General features: G+C 44.9%; 1 protein-coding gene across 4 annotated transcripts in view; it reads right to left on the bottom strand.

Annotated features, from left to right (window-relative positions):
- The window catches only part of LOC142784679 (uncharacterized), a 264,403-nt gene that overhangs the window by 4,097 nt on the left and 233,208 nt on the right, over positions 1-27,098 (bottom strand). For all 4 annotated transcript variants that reach the window (XM_075883153.1, XM_075883151.1, XM_075883154.1 and 1 more), the window contains 3 exons: positions 24,725-24,978; positions 17,319-17,536; positions 14,656-14,763 (listed from right to left, as the gene is read on the bottom strand). In XM_075883153.1, the coding sequence (XP_075739268.1) occupies positions 14,656-14,763; positions 17,319-17,536; positions 24,725-24,978 (580 nt within the window). The remainder of the gene's footprint in view (positions 1-14,655; positions 14,764-17,318; positions 17,537-24,724; positions 24,979-27,098) is intronic.

The raw sequence follows: 27,098 nt of genomic DNA, 5'->3' as shown, positions 1-27,098 counted from the left end.
AATGGGCACGTCCTTTGCTATAGGGGCTTGGCTGACAGAAGAGAACTGGGAGAGGGGTTCCTAATTCACAGAAACATAGCTGGCAACATAGAGGAATACTATAGCACTAATGAAAGGGTGGTAGGTATCGTAATTAAACTGAATAAAAGATACAAGATGAAGGTGGTACAGGCTTACGCGCCTACATCCAGTCATGATGACGCTTCAGTTGAAAGCTTCTATGAAGACGTGGAATCGGCAATGCGTAAGGTAAAAACACAGTATACTATACTGATGGGAGACTTTAATGCAAAGGTAAGGAAGAAGCAGGCTGGAGACCAGGCAGTAGAAGATTATGGTATCGGTACTAGAAACGCCAGAGGAGAGCTACTAGTAGAATTCACAGAACGCAATAATTTACGGATTTTGAATACCTTCTACCGAAAAAGAGGAAACCGAAAGTGGTCATGGAGGAGCCCTAATGGCGAAAATAAGAACGAAATAGACTTTATAATGAGTGCACACCCGGGCATCATGCAGGATGTGGAAGTGGTTGGCAAGGTACGATGCAGTGACCATAAAATGCTACGGTCTCGAATTCACCTAGACTTGAGAAAGGAACGGCAGAAAATGTTACGCATGAACAAATCAATGAGCTAGCACCGAGAGGGAAAGTACAGGAATTCAGAGTCTCGCTTTAGAACAGCCACTCGGCTCCTAGTAAGGAAACCAACCTTAGCGTAGTTACAATGAATGATAATCTTACGAGTATCATTACAGAGTGTGCAGTGGAAGTTGGAGGCAGGGTAGTTAGACAGGACACTGGCAAGCTTTCCCAGGAAACGAAGAATCTCATTAAGAAGCATCAAATGATGAAATTCTCAAATACAACAGACAAAATAGAACTGGCAGAGCTTTCGAAGTTGATTAATAGACGTAAAGTATGCGATGTAAGAAGGTATAACATGGAGAGAATTGAGCACGCTCTGAAAAACGGAGGAAGCGTCAAAGCAGTGAAGAGGAAACTTGGGATAGGCAAAAGGCGGATGTATGCACTAAGGGACAAAGAAGGCAAATTAACTACCAATATGGATAGGATAGTTAAATTAGCGGAGGAGTTCTACAGAGACCTGTTCAGTAGCCGGGACACCCACGACTTTAATACTATAAGAACTAGCAGTAACCCAGATAACACCCCACCAGTAATGATAGAAGTTAGAAAAGCTTTGGAAAGCATGCAAAGAGGAAAAGCTGCTGGTGTGGATCAGGTAACATCAGATCTGCTGAAAGATGGAGGACAGATTGTGTTAGAAAAACTAGCCACCCTGTTTACGAGATGTCTCCTGAGAGGAAGAGTGCCAGAGTTTTGGAAGAACGCTAACATCATCTTAATACATAATAAAGGCGATGACAAGGACTTGAAGAATTACAGGCCGATCAGCTTGCTCTCTGTAGTATACAAGCTATTTACAAAGGTAATTGCTAACAGAGTAAAGAAAACATTAGAATTCAATCAACCAAAGGAACAAACAGGATTTCGAACAGGCTACTCACCAATCGACCACATTCATACTATCAATCAGGTAATAGAGAAATGGTCAGAATATAACCAACCACTATACATAGCCTTCATAGATTACGAGAAGGCGTTTGATTCAGTAAAAATATCAGCCGTCATGCAGACACTGCAAAATCACGGTGTCGATGAAGCATATATAAATATCCTGGAAGAAATCTACAGGGGATCAACTGCTACCATAGTGCTTCATAAAGAAAGCAACAGAATACCAATCAAGAAGGGTGTAAGGCAGGGGGACACAATCTCTCCAATGCTATTCACTGCATGCTTACAGGAGGTTTTTAGAAGCCTAGAATGGGAACAGTTAGGGATAAGAGTTAATGGAAAGTACTTTAGTAACCTGCGCTTTGCCGATGACATTGCATTGCTGAGTAACTCAGGGGACTAATTCCAACTCATGATTAAAGAATTAGACAAGGAGAGCAGAAAGGTGGGTCTTAAAATTAATCTGCAGAAAACGAAAGTAATGTACCACAACCTCGGAAAAGAGCAGCGCTTCGAGATAGGTAATAGTGAACTTCAAGTTGTAAAAGACTATGTCTACTTAGGGCAGGTAATAACCGCGGAGCCTAACCACGAGACTGAAGTAACTAGAAGAATAAGAATTGGGTTGAGCACATTTGGCAAACACTCTCGAATTATGACAGGTAGATTGCCACTATCCCTCAAGAGGAAGGTATATAACAGCTGTATCTTGCCTGTACTTAGCCACGGAGCAGAAACCTGGAGACTTACAAAGAGGGTTAAGCTTAAATTGAGGACAACGCAGCTAGCAATGGAAACGAAAATGGTAGATGTAACCTTAAGAGACAAGAAGAGAGCAGAGTGAATTAGGGAACAAACGGGGGTTAAGGATATCATAGCTGAAATCAAGAAGAAGAAATGGACATGGGCCGGGCATGTAGCGCGTAGACAGGATAACCGCTGGTCATTAAGGATAACCAACTGGATTCCCAGAGAAGGCAAGCGGGTTAGGGGGAGACAGAAGGTTAGGTAGGCAGATGAGATTAAGAAGTTTGCGGGTATAAATTGGCAGCAGCAAGCACAGAACCAGTTTACTAGCAGAACATGGACCTTTGTCCTGCAGTGGACGTAGTCGGGCTGATGATGATGATGATTTATGTCATGTAACGACATGACTACATGCCAGGCTCATGATGCGCTTACGGCCATTTCGCTAGCATCACATATACTAAATTTGGTATTACAATACGTGATGATGATATATGGTGTTTTTTGGCGCAAGGGCCATTTGATGGCCAAAGAGCGCCAGTTCATGAGACAGGAATGTGGACAATGGTTGTGATTAGCGGCTGTATAAGGGCCATAAAATTCCTCGCAGTAAAGCGGGTAAAAACATACAAGTAATAAAATCATGACTATGCCGTGAAAGGTGTGCATGGTGTGAATAGGTGACAAAAGTTGGTGATAATGAAAAACGATGGTGGACATGTATGGCATTAGCACAAGTAACCTCACACGTTAGTACCCTTGCGTGCAAGGGCCGTGAGGCAAGTGCTTTCCTGTGTAGCCACCGCAGCAAAAACCTCTCTAGAGAGGTCGTGCTACGGTATGTCCGGGTATATGATATGAAAATTATGAATTTCCTTTAAAAAGGCTAATAATGATTTGTGACTAAAAAGCGGTTCCCTACCGACGAACATTGCAGCGTGTAAAGGTATATGCTGTCGGTAGGATAGTGGGAAGTGCTGTCTTCTTAGAGTGTCTAAATGTTTACATTGAATTAAAACGTGAAGAACTGTTAATGCCTCACCACATTTATCACACAATGGTGGATCACCACCGGACAAAAGATGTGTGTGTGTCGTGTATATGTGTCCTATCCTGAGTCTTGTTAGTGTTACCTCTGTTAGACGCGATTTTGATACTGGTGGCCAGTGGCCAAGGTGTGGCTTGATAACGTGTAGTTTGTTTTGTGTGTGTGTATTCCACTTGCTCTGTCAGTAGTCCCTGAGGTTTCGTTTGAGAGAGTGCTTCAGATCAAGGACGGGGATTGATATGGGTGTAGGGGCAGTGTTTTTGTGGACGGATGCAGCGAGCTGATCCGCCCTCACGTTGCCTTAGATCTCACGGTGCCCTGGCACCCAGCACACCACAACATGTTGGTTGAGTGTGTAGAGTGTGCAAAATATGGAGTAAAGTGAGACAAGGACAGGGTTTTTTTGTTTTTTAAGACTGTGCAGAGCCGTTACCACACTCAGGGAGTCTGTATAAATTACTGCTTTTTGTATTTGTAATTGTTTAATGTGTTTAGCTGCCACAAGTATCGCGTAGGCTTCCGCTGTGAAGATACTTGTGCCTGGATGTAGAGGGCCAGCATCCGAAAATGAAGGGCCAACAGCAGCGTAGGACACAGAGGAGTTAGACTTAGAGGCATCTGTAAAAAACTCAGGACGTGTGTATTTGTGTTGAAGTTCCAGGAAATATGTTCGGATATGGGCAATGGGCGCATGTTTTGTAACCTCAAGAAAAGACACATCGCAGTCTATAGTCTGCCACTGCCACGGTGGCGGGTATGCTACAGGAGCCATTAAACTGTGTTCGAGTGACACTCCAGTGTCCTCAGCTAGACCATCCAGGCGAACTGAGAAGGGCTGCCTCATTGAAGGCCTGTTTTGAAAAAGAATGGAGCTCGACAAGTCATTAATAGTAGAGTATGAGGGGTGCCTCTTGTCTGCTTTCACCTTAAGGAAGTATACAAAGGACATGTAGGTTCTTTGCAGATGAAGCGACCACTCATTTGACTCAACATAAAGGCTTTCTACGGGGCTGGTGCGAAAAGCACCCGTAGAAAGGCGGATGCCCAAATGGTGCACGGGGTCCAGCATCTTCAAGGCACTTTGAGTAGCAGACTGATAGACAACGGCCCCATAATCTAAGCGGGTGCGAATGAGGCTTTTATAGAGGTTCATGAGGCATTGCCTATCACTACCCCACGTAGTACGTGACAACACTTTTATAACATTCATGGCTTTTAAACATTTTGTTTTTAAATACTTGATGTACGGTACGAAGGTTAACTTGTTGTCCAGGATTAAGCCTAAGAATTTATACTCGGCTTTGACAGACAGACGTTGCCCGTTCAGTCGAATGTCAGGTTCCGAGTGCATGCCTCTCTTTCGAGAGAACAAGACACACGTGCTTTTTTGTGGGTTAAGTCGAAATCCGTTTTCATCTGCCCATTTGGAGACCTTATTTAAACCCAGCTGAACCTGCCGCTCACACATGACCAAGTTGCATGACTTGAAGCCAAGCTGAACGTCGTCGACATATGTACAATAAAACATATTACGGGGAATGGACAAGTGCAAAGAATTCATTTTGATAATAAAAAGTGTGCAACTAAGCACGCCACCTTGTGGCATGCCTGTTTCCTGGACAAATGTTTGAGAGAGCACACTGCCCAGACGGACACGGAATGTCCGGTTTGACAGGTAACTTTCGATTATATGAAACATTCTTCCACGCACACCAAGATGGGACAGGTCTCTTAGGATTCCAAAACGCCATGTTGTATCATACGCCTTTTCAATATCGAGGAACACAGAGAGAAAATATTGTTTATGGACAAAGGCGTCTCTGATCTGTGCCTCGATACGAACAAGGTGGTCTGTGGTGGATCTACTTTCTCGAAACCCGCACCGAAATGGGTCGAGCAAATTGTTTGTTTCAAGGATATGTACAAGTCGGCAGTTTATAATTTTTTCGAATACTTTGCACAAGCAGCTTGTAAGTGCAATAGGCCTATAACTTGAAGCTAAAGAAGGGTCCTTGCCCTCTTTCAAGATGCGAATGATAATAGCCTCTTTCCAGGAGGTAGGGATAGTGCCAGAAAACCAGATAGCATTGTACAAACAAAGTAGGGTTTTTCGTGTTTCGGCTGGTAGATTTTTTAGCATTTCATACACCACACGGTCAGAACCTGGGGCAGAAGTGCTGCAGGAGTTTAGAGATGTTCGGAGCTCCGCTAGACTGAAAGCTTGGTTATATGCCTCGTATCTAGTGGATTTGTGTTCGAGTTTCTGCTTTTCTATTCTTGTTCTGTATTTTTGGAAAGTGTCAGTATAGTGGGACGAGCTGGATATCTGTTCAAAATGAGCAACGAGGAAGTTTGCCTGATCTTCCAAGGTATCACCTTGAATGTTTACGAGTGGAAGTGTGTGTACTTGTTTCCCTGCTATCCTACCGACCATGTTCCAGACTTTAGCCTCCTGTGTGTATGAATTGACCCCTGATAAAAACTTCTGCCAGCTTTCTCTTCTGGCCTGCCGACGCGTTCTCCTGCCACGAGATTTTATTTTTTTAAAGCTCTCAAGGTTTTCCGCTGTCGGCGAGTTGCGCAGCAACCTCCATGCCCTGTTTTGTTCCTTTCGCGCATTCTGACACTCAGTGTTCCACCACGGGACGTGTCGTTTGCCGGGCAGTCCAGATGTTTGTGGAATGCACTTGGCTGCTTCGTCAGTAAGAAAAGCCGTGAAGTACTGCACAGCTTCATCTATGCCTAATCCGCATATGTCGGTCCAACTTAGGTGTGTAATCTTTTGAAATTGTTCCCAATCGGCTTTGTTCACCAGCCATTTGGGAACATGTGGAGGATATTCATATGTTATTGGTGTACTCAAAACTAAAGGAAAATGGTCACTTCCATATGGATTATTTATGACTTTCCAGTGAAGTAATGGTACAAGTGAAGGAGATACGATACTGAGATCTATGGAGGAGTAAGTATTGTTTGCAAGGTTATAATATGTTGCCTCTTTTCTATTCAACAGACAAGCACCTGATGAAAAAAGGAACTGTTCAATGAGACGACCTCGTGCATCACATCGACAGTCACCCCATAAACCGCTGTGCGCATTCAGGTCCCCTAGAACCAAATAAGGTTCTGGTAACTCATCTATTAAAGACTGGAAATCATGTTTTTCAAGGCGGTGTTGCGGCGGTATGTATAGAGAGCAGATAGTGACGAGCTTATTCAATAGAACTGCTCGAACAGCCACTGCCCCTAGGGGTGTTAGTAGTGGTAGATGACTGCATGCTACTCCTCGATTAACTATAATGGCTACACCACCAGATGACGCCACAGCATCATCTCTGTCCTTTCGGAAAACAACATATTGACGCAAGAAACTTGTATTCTTGGATTTTAAGTGTGTTTCCTGTACACACAGCACTTTTGGAGAATGTTTGTGTAGAAGTTCTTGGACATCGTCGAGGTTTCGAAGTAGTCCTCTGACGTTCCATTGTATAATTTGTCTCCATTATGGGAGTAAAGAAGTGCTGTGTGTACGAAATGAGTGTGGCTGGTGTCTAAAGAGAGAAGTGACTTATCTTACAGAGCCTTTAGAAGGCCCTGTAATTACCGTTTTGTCTTTTTTAGAGCGGTCGAGGGAACCCCGCCGCTCCTTTGGCGCAGTCTGCGCCGGTGCAGTTGAAGTGTCCATCGCCTCAGGAGAGGCGACAGATAATGTTTTCGTTGTAGGCTTCGTCGTGACAGACGGAGCCTTAAACCCCACCGGGCTGGAGGTCGAGGGGACCTCTTTAGTTTGTCTGGTGCCCTGGCTGCTACCAAGGTTCACAGGAGCCTTCGGTGGGGCTGTATTCAAGGAGGGTGGGGCAGCCGAGGCTGCTCCCCCCATGGGGGCTTGTGGCGTTTGCCTCGGCACGCTGGGCGTGGTCCAAGGCATTGCCGAAAACCGAAGTGGTGCTGACCCCCCTCGCACCATTTCGGCATACGATGTGTTCCCAGCAAAATGCGGGGAAACGCGCTGCCGCGCTTCACGGAAGCTTATGTTCAATTTAAACTTTGTACTGATAATTTCTTTTTCCATTTTCCAGGCCACGCATGACCTGGAATATGCAGGATGGTCACCCTCACAGTTTGCGCAGTGCACTTGTAGCTGACAGTCATCGTCAGCGGTATGACCTTTGGTGCCGCATTTCGCGCAGGTAATCTGTCCTCGGCAGCTCTGGGAGCAGTGTCCGAACCTCTGACACTTAAAGCAGCGCCTCGGGTTGGGTATGTATGGTCTAACTGGCAGTTTAAGATATCCTGTTGCTATTTCAGTTGGGAGGGTGCTAGATGCGAAAGTTAGTATGATGTGCTTCGTTGGGATTTCCTTATTTTCTCTTCTTATTTTGATACCCTGCACCTGAATGACGTTTTCCTCTTTCCAGCCTGTTAGAAGTTCATCATCAGAGAGGTCCATCAGGTCTCCATCTGATACAACACCCTTCACTGTATTCAAGGTTCGATGCGGTGTGATTGTGATAGGCTGATCACCAAATGCTGTGAGTTTATGTAGTCTCTGGTACTGTGCGTTGTCTTTTAATTCAAGTAACAGGTCACCACTGGCAGTCTTTGTGGCCTTGTAGCCTGCGCCCAGCGTTTCTATGAGACATTTGGACACAAGGAAAGGTGAAATACTTCTAGCTTTCTTTTCTGTACTTTCACAGTGAATTATGTGGTATTTGGGGAAGTTATCTTTTTTGTTTGGAACTAACTCAAAAATTGCATCGGTGCGCCACCTTTCGGAGGGGCGATTAGTTGTAAGAGGGCTAGGGGTTCCCATAAATTTGATAGCTTATTCGGCGGCCATGCCTGCCACCCACCACCAAGCCCAACAAGGGGACGCTGCGAGACGCGAAGGAGGCGCAGGCGCCAGCTGTACATGGCCGCTATAACCTAATATATCTACCCAAGGTTGGATATTTACACTAGGTTAACCCTTGCCGCCAGGAAAAATTGGAAGTAAAATGAAGTGAGGAAAAGACAGGAAAGATGTAAAGTGAGAACAAAAGACGAAGATGTAGAGGGAGAGAGATAGGAAAAGGCGACTGCCGATTTCCCCTGGGTGGGTCAGCCCAGGGGTGCCGTCTACGTGAAGCCGGGGCCAAAGGGGTGTGTTGCCTCTTCCGGGGGGCCTTAAAGGTCCAATCACCCAGCGTCGGCTCAACCCCCAGGATCCCCTTTTCCCCGGACACGGCAAAGCCACGCACGGCTAGGCGTGGGAGGGAGTAGAAACTCCCCCGTTAGCTCGGGTCCGTGGTGTCGCTACACACCAAACGCCTACTTGCGCAGGCGCCCCTGCGGGGTATTACAATACGTGAATGAATGACGAAGGTATCTGACTAGTGCAAACATGACAGTAATGAGATGCGTGTTATGTAACAACATTACTACAATCCTTGCTCATGATACGCTGGCGGCCGTTTCGCTAGCTTCACATGTACCAAACTCGGTAATACACGACGCGAGTGGACGACATAGGTAAATGAGAAATCCAAACATGATGATCACGACATGCGGGTCGCATACTACATGCCACACTCATGATGCGCTCACGGCCGTTTCGCTAGCTTCACATATGCCAAATTTGGTATTACGTGACGCCAATGAATGAGGAAAATGTGACTGGTGCAAACATACTAATCATAAGATGCCTGCCATGTGAGAACATGACTATATGCCACAGTCAAGGCCACAATTATTTCGCTGGCGTTCATTACGTTACGTCACCCCAGCATTCCTACGCCAGGCCCTGGTCTTGCCATATACTCGCAGGTGCGTGCCGCAGGGAGATGCAGTGTTGTCTGGGTAACACATCGGCATAGAGTAATGTTACTCTATGCATTTGGTGCGAAATGCAGCATATCGCATTTCGCGCAGGTTGCCATCGGGCCACGCTGACAGACGCTGGTCGCGCTAGGCGTTAGACTATAGAGTGCTCGCGTTTTGCTAAGGTACCGTCGCTGTGTGCAGCGTGCGCGTGCATCAACGCTACATTGGAGTATATTGAGCCCTTCATGATGCGCTCCACATTTATTAAATGTAGTATCACGTGACTTGAATATATGACAAAGGTAAACGACAAATCCAAACATGATAATCATGACACCGAAGTCATGTACGGCATCATTTACCCCCACCTCATACCGTTGTGCTGATTTTAAAGTGACACATCAACATTTCTCATTCATGCTTCGCTTATCATCGATTCCCACTGTAAGTGGGATCTGCTAATTTTTTTCTTTCTTTATGTCAGTCACATTCTTTAGCAACTTAGACTGTCGAAAATGTGCGCGTACGACCCTTTTCTTGAGCATGTCTCCCGCTGCAACTTCTTTATTTCTTCTAATGAAACTTGTTAACACAGTTGAAGTCAAAGCTTCAAGCAGGGAACGCACATTGGCAGCCTCGTGAGCACTTCATAGTCATTACTCACGAGGCTGCTTGCTGACGCACTAGGACAGCATAAACACACTTTCAGATTTTTTATGTCCTCCAGAATTTCGGCCAAACGATGGTATCTGCATAGCCGGCCGACTTGGCTAAGCGATGGCGACGGCTGATAATGGTGGCTGTCATGTCTTCTGCGAGGACTACGCATTTCTCCTCAAATGGCGCTCGTTTTTCTTCTTTGAACACTATAAACACCACGAAACGTCTTGTCTTACCATTTTCAACAACGTTCCACCAGCACAAAGCGGACAAACAGACGTTTTCTATGACTTGAAGCGAACTGACGCCAGTCGTTGAAGGCATGTCGGGACTTGGATTTCACTGTCTTCGAGTTCAGTGATCGAAGATAGTCCGTTCTTTTTCGCCGATGATATTCTGGAAAGTACCCCACTTCTATCAGGCCGCTTTTGCTTCTTTGTTGGGGGTATTTGAAAGGTAAGCGGGCGAATTCGGGAATATCTGTGGAACGCATCCTTTGACAAGGTCCCACTTTCCTCTGACGATTTGTACCTTTTTACCATTGATGACGTGAGTGAAAGTCTCCAGGATGTCCTCCTAATGAAGGTGCATATCACACACACCTGATGTGCTGCGCAGCTTCTTATCCACACGAGAAACAGCGTGGTTCCATGCCTTTCGCTGCTCAGGAACACACGGGGCACAAAAAAAATGTCATGGTACATGTCTCATTTCCTGTAGCCACTTGTACAACCGGGAACGCAACAGGGCACGCTGAAGCACAAGACTGTTCACACAGAAAAAAGCCTCCACGGTAGCGACGCACTGCAACATGCACAGCGGACGGAGGTTAGTATGGGAGTGACACGAGCGAGCATGCTGCGAGTGAATCCGGATGCGATAGCAGCGTCATGTTTGTCTCTGGCAGTGGCGGCGCCATGCAACATGGCTTAGTTTTGCAACTTACCTAGTTCTAAAAATGTTGGCTTCAGTAACATAGAAGTTCTGTAATGAAAAGAACCTTTGCGAGCCAAATTTTGAATTAAAGTGTCAGCTTCTCAACTTGACTATGTTAAGCAGTATTATTGCCAGAAATATATGTCAGATATTCAATAGAGAGCTGCTCTTGAAAGTCAGAGAAAATTTGTTCTCCAAAAAATTGTTACGAAGGTCTGCCGCATGTTTAAAGTGTCCTGGTGGCCTTCTCTGACAGTTTCCAGCAGCTTCAGCTTTGCTTGGATCGTTATATTAGACACAGGGTTGCATCTAGTGTCACTAGAAGTTCCTATAATGTTGTCATGACGACACGCGCATGGGTGCGCACCAGCGCTACAAAACACATGCGCTGTTTGAAACTGTCTAGCAACCCCACCTGAATTGAGTCAGGACGACCTTAGAGTTCAAGGATAACAGCACCTCAGCTTCAAGTTTTATGATCACGATATATTGCATCAGCCCGAGACATCCGCAGCCGTTCATCGATTTTTTGTTTACATCCTCAAGTTGTCTCCTCTGCGGCAACTGCGTAGAGCTTCTGAGCTTTGTGCGCAATCTTATAGCTACTCTGGTTACGTGTGTGGTCCACCTTTTGCTGGAGGGCAGCGTGCTGGCGCTGGCTGCAGAGCTTTTCCTAATGACAAGAAGGCCCCCGGAGCACATCTTGGCCCCGACTATGAAGCAGTGTGAAAAGTTTTAAAACTGCGTGCGATATTGTCTTTTTTTTAGCACAATATGCGCGAAAATGTAAATAAATATGCTTGGAAGCATATATTGAAACGCCAACCTATGCGGAGTAAGGTGGCTCATGAAGAGAGGTGACGCTAGATGAAATGATGAAGTTCATTGGACACCTCATTTACAGAGGGATTATTCACATCACGGGTATCCATCTATATATTGGAACACCTGGAGACTCTTATCACAAGAGAACAAAAATTTACAGAGAAAAGTGTACGAGTGCACTTGTGTCTCAAAAAAAAACCATGCAATATTTCACTGCATTGCACGAGTGAGCGATGGAGCAAACCCTTGGTTCTGGTTTTCTTTGTTTATGTGAAGAGAAACATTGTACAACATTGACTATTTTTCCTGGGCCATTTTATCTACAAAACCTATATTCAGAATTTCCTTTGTTTTGAATATTTTTGCATACATAGTGTTTTTTTTTGCACTGTTTACCATGTAATGACCAAAAATTACACACTTCTCACATTTTTATTCATTCTAAAGTATTTTGTTGTTCTACAACATATATTTTTCGAAAACAGCATTCCACTGTGCGAAATTTGGTATGCTGCAATGCATGCTGGAGCACTTTTATAACTGGTAAAAACAATTCCCCGAGACTTATGAAAAGCAACCATTTTCGTGCAGTAAGGAAAGAGTTAGGACTTGTCGCACAAAACCAGTTAGAACATTTGAATGTTGTCACTAACGTGAAACTAGAAATATGTGAACATTCAAACTTCCAAACATTTTGATTTGCACAGGAATTTTACTATAAGAATTTCTGCATTGTAAATCAACAGCCTACGTGCGATTTTTCAGACTGTTCTGAAAAGTTGCACACTCTTATACCTGTGTCACACGGGCGCGCAAAAAGTCTTTTAAGTAAGCGGTCTTTTACGAAGTTGAAAGACTTTTAACAAAGAGGTGTTTGCGGCGCAGACACACGGCAGCAACGATCTCCTTTTAGTGTTTTCGTTCGAAGACGCTAGCGAAAGCGTGGCGCTAGCAGTTAAAAGAGAAGCAATGAAAATTAAATGATGTATCACGATGTACAAATTAAAGACTTGTTGCACTGCTCGTTTCTTCAAATAAATTTAAGAATAAGAGATGAAGAAACACCAATGTGAAAGTTTTTTGCACTAGATAAGGAAGCATTCCCATAACTAGCGACGTGCACATGTCCGTCTGGCACCACTGTGCTTTTATTTACCGTATTTGTTTTTCGCTGCTCTCGACTGCTCTCGACATGTTACGGGCGACCGTACGGGAGAAAAAGCGAGGATCGCAAGCCTCACGGCCTGCTTCTCGCTCTGGAAAGCGAGGCAGACGCTGCAAAAGCCGCCAAGGAGAGGATAAAGCAGCGCAAGACCGAGCGTCACCACGTGATATTGCCGACGCGTTGTAGCTGCTTACGAGAGTAGAAAAGCAAATAACCATTAAAGGAGTTCATTACACCTTCTGCAGGATATGAAATTTGTTTTTACAAAGAGTTTTGGTGACAGAAAAATAAGCATTCGCTCTTTTTTTCCCACCACTCGAAAATTGCTGGCGCCCACTGATTTCGAGGCTACTCATTCAGAGCCGTAAAAGAGATCGACGAACGCCGTTTACGAAAAAGACTGCTTTTGAAAAGGAGTTCGCTCTGTGCCGTGTGTCAGCTGTCAGGAACTCCTTTCCAGAAAAAGACCGCTTACTTAAAAGACTTTTAAGTGCCCGTGTGACAGGGGTATTAAACGATGAATGCATGCGTTTATATCCTGCTCAAGCAGTAAAATCAGCACAGCTCATTGCGAAATAGTTGCTTTAATGCCTGCCAGTTATCCAGCGTTTTAGTGTGTGGCCAAGTTCCCTAGAATACAAGCAGGTTTCACGATGATTACAGTGAAGCCCGCTTGACTCTCTGAAGCTCGGATATTGTCTTTATATTAAATATTCAATTTTTACACAAGATTTGTGAGCAAAAGTTAGAAAAGCATTACGAAATTGCTGCTAACAATAACGTTTGGATGAGGTGCTCACTGCTAGACCGCTGTACCGGGAGAGTCTATCTACGTAGTACATACTTTACATGAGTAGTGCGATAAAGCGACATACTTTGAGGTTTCGCTTTTGAAAATTATCTATTGTGGTTTTCAGCAAAAATGGTCCAGGGGTAGTTGCCCACACTTCCCACTCGAAAGATGCAAGTTCGAATCGCAGCAGTAGACGGTCGAAATTTTTTGTTTGTGTAACTTGTACAGCTGTATTGGCTTGCTTTTTTTCTTTCTAAATCTAGCTTCAGTTGCTATGCATTGCTACGAAAAGTTACGTGAAATATAAAGTGTTTACCGAATTCCATGCAGTGGCACTGCAAATGAATACACTTGCTATCAAACATTTTTTTAAATTGATATTTCATGGAATTTTCGGTAGAAATATGTAGCAACTGAAGCTCAAAAAAGAAAACCAACATATCAGTACAAGTGACACTAAGAATACAAATCTACTACCTACAGCTCCTGGGTCTTTTGAGTGGGAAACGGGAATTCTGCCCCTCTACTACCTCAGCAAAGCCGCACGCATCTCTTAAAGCAATGACAAATCACAGACTACCAACCGAAGTTCCGCATGCAGATTGACTCTGTTTGGCCTGCACTTTCTGTGCATTAGTGCTATAGTCATTCCGGGCACTCCCCTATCCTAGTAAACTAATTTAAGGTTGGAGTGTGTGCACCTGGATCCCTGGGTTGATTGACGACGCAAACTATAGATGGCCAACGTGGCCTCCACATCTCGCTGAAAGTAGCACAACTGAGAAAGTTTCAAGGCTGGTCGGGCATTTTGGTGCAGTGTGGCACAATTCCGGAGAATTTCATGGTTTTGATTCAGCTCAGCGCAAAAAAAGGCAATTGAATCAAATTGGCGCAGGTGTTGCACTCCTGAACACCGCGAAACACTTGCGTCTGCACCTCACCATTCACTGACCTAGCACTGCACTCTGTGCAAAAAGACGAGGGCAAAAAAAAAAAAAGCAGAAGCAGTGTGCACTGCGTTTCAACTGCAGCCCGAGGACATTTATGGGTAAGTTCAACAAAGTTAGCGCAAGTGTAATTTCCACCTGGTAAGAGCGCACAGTTTCAAGTAGTACTCACAAAACAATGCCACTTACCAGCTCTTCATGGCCAAATGCCACCGATGGTGATATACAGCTGAAATTCCCATCAATCAATGACGGCTGCCTGGCATTCGTTATCAGAGACTCTTCTGGATAAGCCCACTGAAAGAGCAAAAAAGAAAAGAGGAAGAAAAAACTGTCCATTTTCAGATATAAATCTCTAACCTTCCATGTGAAGGCTTGTGCAAATATTCCTAATTCCAATTTGCCTCAATTGGAAATTGCGAAGTATTAGAAGTTAATGACTACATCTATATAATATTGGTCCACATGTAACCTCCTGTAAAAGTTGTTTTACTGCAAGATAAAGGTTCTAAGCCTTGAAAGCACCTACCCAAGTGTATGTATTAACCAGAGCTGGGCAGTATAGGGATAGTGTTTCAGAGATACTTTTGAGTATCTGTGTTACTGTATCGAGATACTTTTAAAAAATGTATTTGTATCTCAGTAGCAAAATACTTTAGGATGTATTGTCCTTATCTCGATACTGTCCAGGACATGTTTACAATGGGAAAATATCTTTTTTCTGCTGTGACCTTGGCAGTCCGCGGCGAGATATGCACTCACCATATCTAGATTTCTGCTGAGTGTGAGACAGACTCCTACATTCCTAAAAGTGAGCTAGTCGCTTTGCTACCTGCATCTCATTGTGCACCTTCAGGCAGAACTGGAATGTGTTTGAATGCCTGCTTGAGCTTCCCAACACTGTTATACTGTGATTTCGAATTCCAGCAGTGGTATTTTCATTATGAGCAGCATTGTATACTGCACAATGAGCGCCAACCACCAGCGTCATTTTTAAAATGTGTTCCCTCATGCCAATTGAAAGAGCTTATCGGGGAAGCCACAAAACCACCCAAAGAATTTGGTGTGTGGTGCCAGGTGCCATCAACAATACTTCTTTCTCAAAGCATTCCCGGAAGACGCCGAGGTAGCCACACGGCGATCGGAGGAAGGTCTTTTTGCATTTCCTTTTACATTCCTTGTTTTGTTCGTTCTTCTTTCTGCTTTTTCTGTGTTTCTAGAAAATACTAAACCTTCAACTGGAAGTAAGTGCTCGTCTTCATTGTTTATGTGTTCCTCTCTTGCTTTGCGCTGGCCCACTTTAGCAAAACTGAGAACCAACTAGCCTGAACTGTTAGTCTACTGAGTAGTAAGCCCCGACGTTACAGTGGCAGCAAGGAATTCACGAGCCTTAATTTCTTTTTTTAGTTAGAGACACATGTTGACCGCTGTGTTCGTGCAGGATTAGCCGTAGACAAGTAACGGCATTAATGGTAGTACATTGCTTTTTTAGGTAACTCAGTAATGTACGCGTTACAATTTCAAAACTCTAACGGGCAAAATACGTTAAGGTGGCGATCCTACTCTGACGACACTGGCTCTGCATTTTGGGCACTGTTTGCTGACGCACCACGCTTACTGTGGTCAGAGTATCGATGTGAATTGTATCCACTATAACACAAGTTTGTGCTCCTCTGCAGCAGTAGAGTGACTTCTCGTTTGTGAGTCTTGTGTTGAGGCCGAATTGACGATGCCTAGATCACGGCCTATCTGAGAAGCTACTGCTGCTGAAGTGAAATTGACGCGCCAAATGTGTAAACTAAACAGACTTGTGTTAAATAAAAGCATAGCTTTCCTCGATTCGTTTGTTAATGGTTCCAGCCCTTCGCTTGAACTATGCTACTTTTAGCATAGCTAATAGTGTTGCCGCCAAGTATCTGGATTTTGGTGTACAATGCATTTGACTTGCTTTCATACAGCATACGTAGTTCTTTATTGCAACTGATATCTGTAAACATGTCTAACAATTATGTGCAGTGTAGGCCTCTTCGTAATGCGTTAACGGAACTCTGACTACGGTGATAAAATAATGAGTAAAAATAATAGCAAGTTTCAATGCACTGCGCATTTAAAATACTCTGCTGCACATGACTAATCTCTGTACGAAGAATGACTATCCCCAACATAGAGAAAAGTATTTCAGTTTTTGCAAAACTATCTCTGAAATATCCCATTACGTCAATTACAAATGTATCTCAGTATCTGTATTTTAGGCTTCCACACTGTGTATTTCAATATCTGTATTCCGGAACACTTTTTCGGGCATCTCTGCCCAGCCTTAGTATTAACTGCATGTAACTCCCTGAAAAGATGGTTCTTCTGCAATAAAAAAAGAAGGCTAAGCCGTGAAACACCTATCCAGAAAAAATCCACACTGCCGCAAAGCCCCACTTTAACGATAAATGAACATATTGCTTTGGCGTCGATTCATCATTTTCCAAGCGTAAGAGCTTCTTATACCAACTGATGCACTCAAAGTACAGGAAGTTTTAATAAAACATAACATATATATCAGGTCATCACTTGCATTCTACCGCAAGTCCAATACTACGACTATTGTGGACATTGCAATACTAGTGTATTGTGGACATTGCTAGACGCCTACCAATGAACAGGCTGCAAAGAAAGTGCTCGGGTTTGCCATCATGCTAGGATGTGTATAAAAGCTGTAAAGACGCACTGGTACTGCGTGTTTGGCAGGCTGTCTGGCTCCTCTGAGCAACTACTTTTGATAAGCACTTGATGCATGCAGACTATTTCAAAAGAGATCATCAAAAAGGATACAACTGTGGCACACAAAAAACACGACTCACGAGTGCAGTTGTCCCACTCCCTTTGTCGCTTGTCTCCGTGCACTCCAAGACAGTACTCAGGCAGCCCTTTTGTTGCGACGACAACTTCAGAATCGGGCTCAGCCTTGGCTGTGCCGACAATCCCGCGAAGGCAGTGGCCAGTGTCGACGGCGAGGACGCAGGGCTAGTCTCCACAGCTGGAGATGAGGCAATGTGGCCTCCAGTCGACACTCCTGACACTGAAAAGAGTAGTAAAAAAGGGGACAACAGTGCAGCTGTTATTTGCCAGAGGCACTGTGAAAATGTATTTAGAAAAAATGGCAGACAAAAAAAAAACAAAAAATCTTCTCACTGCACATGCAGCGTCTGCATAGCCATTATGTTGAACTGTAACTTTACGACATTTGGCCATTTGAGCCCAATCCAGCTGGCAAGCATTAAAATATGAAAGTGGGCCCATACAGTTGAAACTTGAAGTGAAGTCTCAAATAAACTGTATTTACCATGTTTATGCGACTGCATGTTGTTGACTTACGAGATTTAAACTTTACATAAGAAGAGGCAGAGTCAATTTTTGGAACTCGAAACATCGAACGCCAGCAAGACTAATCACAAACCTAAAAGCGTTTTTCACTAGGAGACCTGGAATAGCCACAGAAGTCCTGGAGCGAGCCCTTGGATTGCACCAAGCCGAATCTGCCAGTGAAACATGTGAATGCACTGCGTAGGTCGTTTCACAAGTTGTTTACGTACAGGTCACCAAACCAGTTCTGGTAATGATTCCCTTTTCAGCTTTCTATGTTTCCATGGCAAACTTATTGCCTCTGCAGAGCATGCATTTCGACCACACTGTTCACGGAAAGCAGGGGTATCGTTTTCTTGTGCTGCACTGAAAAATGTAAAAGAGCACACGGAGATTTCTGTGGCTGTGCGCTTGCTGCTGCTGGGCGTGCTTATCGCTAGACCGCAGTTGCTTCACAGCAGTGAACGCAGCCATTTTGCAATGCTCAGCCCATGCACAATGGCGGAAGTGACGTACGCTGCTCCTCGAACTTCCGCCCAAATCTAACTTGGCGGGGGAGCAGCGAGAGCAAGACCGCCTCCGGGCGAGTTGCTCTGAAACTGCCATTAAAAAGAGCGAACCCACTCCAAATCTACCTGCAAAATCCAGAGTCGCAACGAAGCAAGAAAACCTGCTCTGGATCTACCAGTAAAACGCGCCATTGGATACTGCAGTGTGCTTTTAACATAAAATTTGCTTTCTGGTTACTCATTGGATTCTGTTCTGCAGCTCTTTTAAAATGTCTCAATAAGTTTTATTACCGTAAAAACCCGCGTATAATTCGGACCCGCGTAGAGTTCGAGGTGTAACTCGGGGATAGCAAACGCGAGAAAAAACATTTTCACGCGAATATTGTTCGAGGAAAACAGAAAAAATGCATTTATTTACACACTTGCATGCGCACGCACGCGCGCGCACGATTAGTCGTTGTTTTTGTCTGACACACTGTCTTCCGAATCTCCCTTGTTCGAAATGTCCTCCCACAGCACCTCATCCTCCGTGCCATCAAGCGCGTTTGAGATGGAGCACTTCTTGAAGGCTCATGTGCACAGCGAGTTGTGCAGCTCGTTGCTCCCGAACAAAGTCCGTCAGTTCTCGTTCCACGTCTGGATATGCTCCATTTTTCGGTCCCCGGAAACTTTTTCTCTTGCCGCAGCATGCAAAAAGGGCTTCCTTCTGCTTCCGCCAACCGCGAATGCTCCGCTCATTCACTCCGAACTGCCGCTCCGTGGCACAGTTGCCGATGGTTTCGGCAGCAGAAATAACTTTCCTCTTAAAGGCAGCCGAGTACTGCCTGCGCGGTCCCGACATGGCTTAAAATCACGTAAAACCGTGGCTGGCCGTCGTGATGTGCGCGAAGTGATTGCAATGGCCACTGTTGCTCGCCTGATGCACGCCTGTACCTGTAGGTCTCTAGGACTAACGCCGCTCACGCTACCACGCCACCTAACGTAGAAGTGCGCAGACACCTGATAATGATGATAGCACCAACCCATGCCGAAACCAAAACTGAATTCGGGCCGAAACTTTTTTTGGGATCCGCATATAGTAAGAGGCTGAAATTTCGCACCCTAAATTTTAGAAAAAAAAAACCCGGGCTATACGTGGGTTTTTACGGTACATGCCACTGAGTTCATACAGACACCATGAGATTGATAAATGACAATCACAGATGTCGTAATTAATGCAACCGTTGATTGAAGAGCCACTGTACTAACAGGCAGTGGCCATTTGTTTGAGGGGTACTGGTAATAATTGTCGGAAGCGCCACTGGCTCTCGCATGTTTTCATGCAGCTGTTGTGTGCTACCGATGTTCTGAACAGTCGAGCTTGACCATCATGAGTGCCATCCTCGCCTCAAAAAACTGCACTTGTTCACAACAGTGCTCAAGAAGGCTGCCATTCTCTGCGCCGAAGAAGCAAGTACTGCACAGCACGACGCAAGTTTGGAGTTTTGTAATGGCTGGTGCAGCACTGTTCAGTAATGGCTGGAGCGGCAAATCATCGCAAGTCATGCCAAAGGATGAGGCTTTCATGTCCAGGAGTCTGGATGCTTTTCGCAGCCGAGACCTTCCACCATACATGACCAAACTATGCGATCTGTCAACTGAAAACTTACTAACGGGTGCTCAATTAGGCACGCATTGCCGACTTCAGACGGCCGAGTGAATTCCAGGCGCTGACGGTTCATCGGTTCATCGTGACACATTAAAAAAATAACCATCAAAGGATGCCATGAGTACGCCTTCTCTGCCCCTCGTAACGGCAGGTGACCAAAAGCAGTCTCTGATCAAACCGCGGGCAAAGTCTCGAAGCACTGTGAAAGGAAGCCCGATACAAAGCCGAGCTATGCGATAATAAATGAAACCAGCGAGAAAAAAAAAAACACCAGGCCTGTGCGAAATGCGCAGCACAGTCACACCGAAAGCTGGAGGAGTGGCCATTTAGAGCCTTTTATAAACAATCCTTGAGTAGCTGCTGCAAAACCACTTACAGAATACCCACCACCCTATAAAGTGTGTAGTAGGCCGGCATTCTTGTTCACTTTCTCTTGCAGCTCATACCGACTGTGGAAAAGTGGTCAGGAATTTGTTTGTAGCCTAGAATCCATGGCTCATACCTACTCTGGGGGATCGGCCAAGAGAACATATAGTCTTATATGGGCTATAACTGCACTAATGCTTACAACAAAAAAAGGGGAAAAAAAGTTGTAAAATGAAGACAGTATATTCAAAAAAAAGAAAACAAAGATTCTTATGCTTCATCGAAGAAGAGTGGTACCCTCTACGCACTTGCGAAAAATTTTGTTCAATTTTCTGATGCTGTGACTGACTATGATAAAGAATTATGCCTGAAGCTTGAGTAATGGGTTGGAGCAACCGACATCTCACTTGTTACGCAATTCACATTGTGCAACACCTGGTTCTGAAGCACTTTATTATTCATATTAACGCCATTCCTTTCCCGACATCAAGCCTGCCTAAAGCTAGTTTGCAACAAAGTTCCAAGCAGCAGCGTGGCTCTGTGGTAGAATACTGGGCTGGCACGCAGGGTACCCTGGTTCGAATTCTATTATGTCCTTGTCTTTTAATTTAAAGAGTGTTTTTCCTTCTTCAGCACATTAGTGGTTATGGACCCAAGCGGTGGCGGCGCACGCTACCCTTGTTGTGATCTTGTAACACCTTTCGTTGTAAAATCTTGCCCTTTCCTTCGCTTTGGCTGTGCTACGTACAGACAAATCACGGAAAATACACTCCAACCTCATTATAACAAAGAGGCATCTTACATGAAAACAGGTTAGTTATAACCAAAAATTTGTTATAAAGGTACATTCTTAGCACTATTTCTATTGCAAGAATATCCTTCATTTACTTCGCTATAACCGATATTTCATTGTATCCAGGTTTGAGTGTATTTGCAAATCCAGAAGCGAGAGGATAAAAGCGAGCGGTGGCGGAGGGAGTAGGTGAGTAGGATAGCGACACCAATGAAGAAGTTATGTTGATCAAGCGATCCTGGTGGGGTGGTCAATTGATCTGAAATAATAGAATGATGACTCTGAGAAAACAGTGAAAAAGTGAGAAGCGTTGCCAACAGGCCGATAGCGGAAGAGAACAACGACTATCAGCGCTGGAGTTTGTGAGAATGTTTCGTGAAAGAGAAACATTCGAGATACGTCTCAAGAATTGTGGGCTGGATACATTTGCAAATGGTCAAAAGTGTTCTTCAATGCAGGAGATTGCATACCCTATGTAGAGCGATCAGTTTGTTTCCGTTATTTTAAACACCATCCGAGTTACACTGCGAGTTATGAGTAACTATTTTTGATAACCGAGTGTGTAGGTTTGTGTGATGCTTGCAGCCTTAACCCAGATTATACTTTGCGTTAGGAACTAACTGCTCTGAATGTCTTTGGACAACAATTATCATTCGTTGCTGCCCAAAAAGAGCCTACCCTAAATTATCTGTGCTTTTGTAGTGCATGTAGAAGGGGCCGGTTTGTTGGCCCTTGGTACCTGTCTGGCGATTGCCTCCTTATAAACAGGATCAGTGACAGTAATATACAAAATATCACAAGAACTTGTGAGCAGATCACACGAGCTTGGGAGCAGGAACACCAAAGATGTTTCAATGTCACTGGGGCCAGCAATAAAGTATACCTGTGGTTTTACGTCCGAAAACCACGACATGGTTACGAGACATGTCGTTGTAAAGGGCTTCAAAAATTTTGACCATATGATGTTTCTTAACACGCACCGACATCACACAGCACACTGGCTTCTATTTTTTTCCCACTAGAGCCTCCGAACTAACGTTTCATGACTAAGAGCTGTCTTGACGGCTAATGAGGAGAGTAGCAAGTTCTGCAATACATTTATTCTTTCAGGGTTTACGCCGTAAGTGTATGGCATTGCATCGGCTTTTGCTTGCGCATCCGAGCGTGCCTCTAACAGTGCAGCTGGTTTGGTTTCATCGTTCGGGTGCTTTTCGCTTCTTGCGCCCGCAAAACTGATGGCTGTGTGGTTTATAATCTCTTAAAGAGTGACCGCTTGTTACTTTCTCCTTTATTGCTCCCCAGAGCACAATTACATCTGTTTTTATGAGGCGCTACATTACACAAACAATGCCGCCCTGGTTGTGTTTCCTGTTTTGGTGACTCTGAAATGCTAACTCTCTCTTTTTGCCATTAAGACAAATAATTAATTCACCTTTTTCACTTGTTCTCGTTTTTTTTTTTATAGGTGCACGACCATAAGGACTTTTTTCCGCACTTTTACTCACTTCACTTACGCTATTAAAGTGTGCGCCAGTTTATTTGCTGCTTGCGAGTCCAGCAAAATAGTACTCTGGTGTGCCTATTTTTGTATGTTTGCAAGCTATGTTTATCGAAAGTAACTTACCGTACTTACTCGATTCTACCGCGCCCTCGATTGTAACGCGCACCCGATTTCCACAACGAAAAAAAAAAAAGTAGGACATCAATGCAAAGCGCACCCATTTTTTTCGCTGGCCCGAACGATCACACCACTAGAAAAAACAACTCCTTTCGGGAGCGTCTTCCATTTAAATATGAGGTACGGGGCAAGCTTGTGCCCATCTGACGTGTAACAGAGCATTGCCGTCACTGTAGTTTTACCGTGGACCGATGTCAGCACGCGAACTTCCTTCGTCTCTTCTTCTCGACGGTTGTGGTGCCAGGCATGTCGAAGTAAAGAGGCGTCTGATCGACATTCCCGATTTGCCCAAGCAGGTAGCCGTTGTTGTGCTGCAAGTTTAGGACGAACCTCTGAAAACTGTGAAGCTTTTCATCGTACTCCTCTGCAAAACTTTTCGCATATGCCCGTTCACATTCGGAGGGAAAAGCCTTTCCTCTTCATAAAGTTAGTTAGCCAGCAGCCGCTCGCTTTAAACTAGCTCCGCGTTGGACCTTTTTCTAAGGCTAATTGCATAGCCCGCACTTGAGCAGTTCTGTCGTCACGGGTCACTGTGCCGCTCGCTGCTCAAGCACATACTCGCCGAGCAGTTTTTCAATTTGCGGAAACCGACCCTGCAGTAGTCCACTGGAGCCTTTGCGTGAAGCTTTGCTGTCGACAATCTTCTGCTTTTGTTTCCGCCAGTCCCGCACGTACGTTTCGGGAACTCCGAACGACCGCGATGCGGCCCGATTTCCGTCCGTTTCTGCACCCGCGATGACGTTTCTTTTAAAAGCGGCATCGTAGTGCACTCGAGTTTTTGGAGTCGGCCCTTCCATGCCGTGGATGCTAATGCACTACAAGATGACGAACTTCTCAGCACACGTACGAAGTGCTGCACATGGGAAACACATAGGCAGAAATGGCCGACGCGCCATGCCAACGCATGAAGGGGGCGGCCATTTTGGAAATGTCGATGGCAATAGAATGAGCGTATTCATTTTTTTTTTCGTACTCGATTCTAACGTGCATGCGATTTATGAACTGGCTTAATTGGAAAAAAAGGTGCGTGTTAGATTCGAGTAATTCCGGTAGTTCTAAAAAAATCATACGAGTTTCTTTTTTAGGATTTTGCTTGATGCTTTATGGTCCCTCAAAACAATGAGAATTATTTTAAAAGATAGAATAGCCCAAAAATTTAGTTCAGGAATAAAAAAAATAAACATCTTTGGAGGCTATGTCACAAAAAATTTGACCCTCACAGAGTTAAACTTCTACAGCAAAATGCGCAGTTGCTTTCCTTTTCAGTTGTGCGTATGCTTGCTATAGTGCAGCTGAAAAAAAAAAAAACACTGTTCTATGTATTCCTCTGGCAGCAAGGCCTGCAAACTCCACTACTCGAAAACACAGTCTTTCATATGGGCAGCATGTTACAGGAAGCTTATCAAACAGACCTAAAGGTACCAGGATATTCCGTTTAACAGGAGTTCCATTTACCAAGCGACAAACAAGCGTGTAGAATTCAAGTACGAGACCAATGATACCAGAGGCAGTTTCATTTAATAAGCAGCAGTTCCATTCATCAGATTTCCCGTATACTGAAAGCCTTCTGTAGTTTGTTATACAATTGATTGATATGTGGGGTTTAACGTCCCAAAACCACTATATGATTATGAGAGACGCCGTAGTGGAGGGCTCCGGAAATTTAGACCACCTGGGGTTCTTTAACGTGCGCCCAAATCTGAGCACACGGGCCTACAACATTTCCGCCTCCATCGGAAATGCAGCCGCCGCAGCCGGGATTCGAACCCGCGCCCTGCGGGTCAGCAGCCGAGTACCTTAGCCACTAGACCACCGCGGCGGGGCAGTTTGTTACACAGACAATTTCGTTATAGTGGAGGTTAAATTGTTCCCCAGTGTTCATCACAGTCTATATTTACTAGTATGCTCACCCGTGCTTGCCGGAGAATCGGCTGTTGAGACTGGTGACACTATGTGTGCACCGTAACACCTGGCCATCTCCTCGTGGATGATGCGCCTGTAGGCTGCCAAGTCCGGGCTTGGGAAAAGCGGCACTGCCGGTGCTCGAGCACTGGGGATTTCTGTGGCGCCCCCCGTGTCCTCGCCATAGTCAGACTCGCCTGATTCATCATCTTTGTCGTTCGATTCATCACCTTTGTCACTTTCAGGCTCCTGTTCTAATCTCCTGCAACGAGAAAAACGAAAGTGTGGACTGCAAACTGAAACTTGAAGAAGACTCTTGCACACCAATGTACACCACACCACAAATAAGGATGGATTTCTGCCACCATTCAGTTATTACTTGTGGTTTTACGCCAGCGAACCACGATACTGTGATGTAAAACGAGATGAAACATAACTATTTGCTAGTGTATTTACACAGATCGATCCAGAAAGAGAATAGCAAGCACAGCAGACATACCACTCCTTTTAAGTAGTCTTCTGAACACAGAATATGTCAAGGCCAGAGTGTCAGAATGGTTTAGGTGGAGCGACGGTGAATTGTAACGAGAAATCCGAGACCTCCTTCCCTTTCCCAAATGGCTGTGTGCGTAACATTGGTCGTTTCAAAGCATCGATGAATGCCTGTTACAAGCCCCCCTGTTAAGTGCCCCTAGGCCATATTTACTTTGTGAATGAGCGGAGGGCCCACTACGTGTCCGTAGGGCAACACGCGAACCTACCCAGCTGTTCACTTTGTTGATGGTTCTGCTGCTGATTATGGTTAAATATGTGCGAGGACCTTATAATGAGTGGCCTTTTAGAGCACCCACTTTTTGCTAAATTCACATATTTTGATGCCTGGCGAGACTGTATGCTTCTGCCACGCAATATATGAAGCGTAAGCTCTTTCCACTACATGACACTGATATAGTGCTTTTTTTTTTTCCGAGGCTATTCTGACAAATATTGCGACTCTGTGGTAGTGTGACACTTGCTTGCCATGCAGACAGCATCGCTCGCCACTTGGACCCTGAAATATTTATTTTATTTGCATCTTATTCTTTCGGTCACGGATAAAGTGATTTTTCACTCTCAACAAATGACTCCGATGTCCCGATTTTTGCAAAATGAGCTCTCCAAAGTTATCACATTAAAACTGACTTCTACTTCTTGGCACATGTCCTACAATTAAACAGCAGGTGCTTCCCACTCACCTCCTAGTGAGCTGGAAAGCTCTATTAAACGCTTAATAGATAACTCGGTCTGCCACACATAGGTCGTTCGGCCACACACACCACTCCCATTCTGCAGGGAAGAAAGGAGCGTTTTATGCAAAGAAAGAGCTTCATCATTTTTAGGCACGAAGCTCCTTAACCCGGCACTTCAACGTCACCACCAAGCGAAGCTCTTAAGACCAGGCAAGCGTGCCAAGCAAAACAGCTGCTGCGCGGGCGCGGCGTCAGATGGCGCGTGCACTCACTTATTCAATGGTTCCCACCACCATGCGCAGCAGACACTCTCTTTACGTGAACTTCAGTGCTCTAATGCCATTGTACGCGAAAAAAGCACAAGTCTGCAGGGCACTTTCTTGAAATCGCACAAAGAAAGCCTTTGTCAGCGGGCTCATCGTCTGTATAACGAAGACCTGTGCAAACGTGCGCAGATTGTGACACGCTTGTTTCAGACAAAAGAGATGCAGGCCATTATCCAAGAATGCAGGCAGACCGAGCACGTCAACATACTGTAAAATAACAAAATGGGCCACAGCACCTCAACATCGGTGCTGACTGCAGTTACGAACGAGATTTTATCGAGTGCACTTCTGGACACAATGGCCGCGTACACGATAGACTTCGGTTCAAGAACAATCTGTCTCGCATCGATGGTTCCTTGCAATGAGACAAAACACGAACAGAACACGCAGTCCGAGCGTTCAAAAAAGCATTTCCCAGTGCTGACGACCACGCCGAGTTTGAATTGCGCGGGACGTGCAAGAGATACATGCTCGACAACGTGCCGGCTTTTGGAGTAACAAACCGATTCTGCTACTCGCCAAAACCGCAATAATTGCCGAGGCTGAATCTCATCGAGGAAAGGCTAATCTTGCACTGGATCTCTCTCGTGCACATGCGATCCCTTTCATGTACACCGTCGAATGTCCCCGCCGCATCACCGCTCGCCACCTTACCATTTTCTAGAAAGCCAGCAGAGAGAGCGGCAGGCACATAGTCGTTTGAGTCCTATTTCTAAGAAGCTATTTGTACACTGAACACCTGCTGGTTTTAAAAGTACACAGGGGGCCTTCACGGAGCATTCTGTCAGCACGAGGTCATGACTTAATGAGCACGTGCACTGTTACAG

This window comes from Rhipicephalus microplus, unplaced genomic scaffold (genome assembly GCF_043290135.1).
Source record: "Rhipicephalus microplus isolate Deutch F79 unplaced genomic scaffold, USDA_Rmic scaffold_15, whole genome shotgun sequence".
Classification (NCBI taxonomy): domain Eukaryota; kingdom Metazoa; phylum Arthropoda; class Arachnida; order Ixodida; family Ixodidae; genus Rhipicephalus; species Rhipicephalus microplus.
This window is presented reverse-complemented; position numbering and strand designations above follow the sequence as displayed.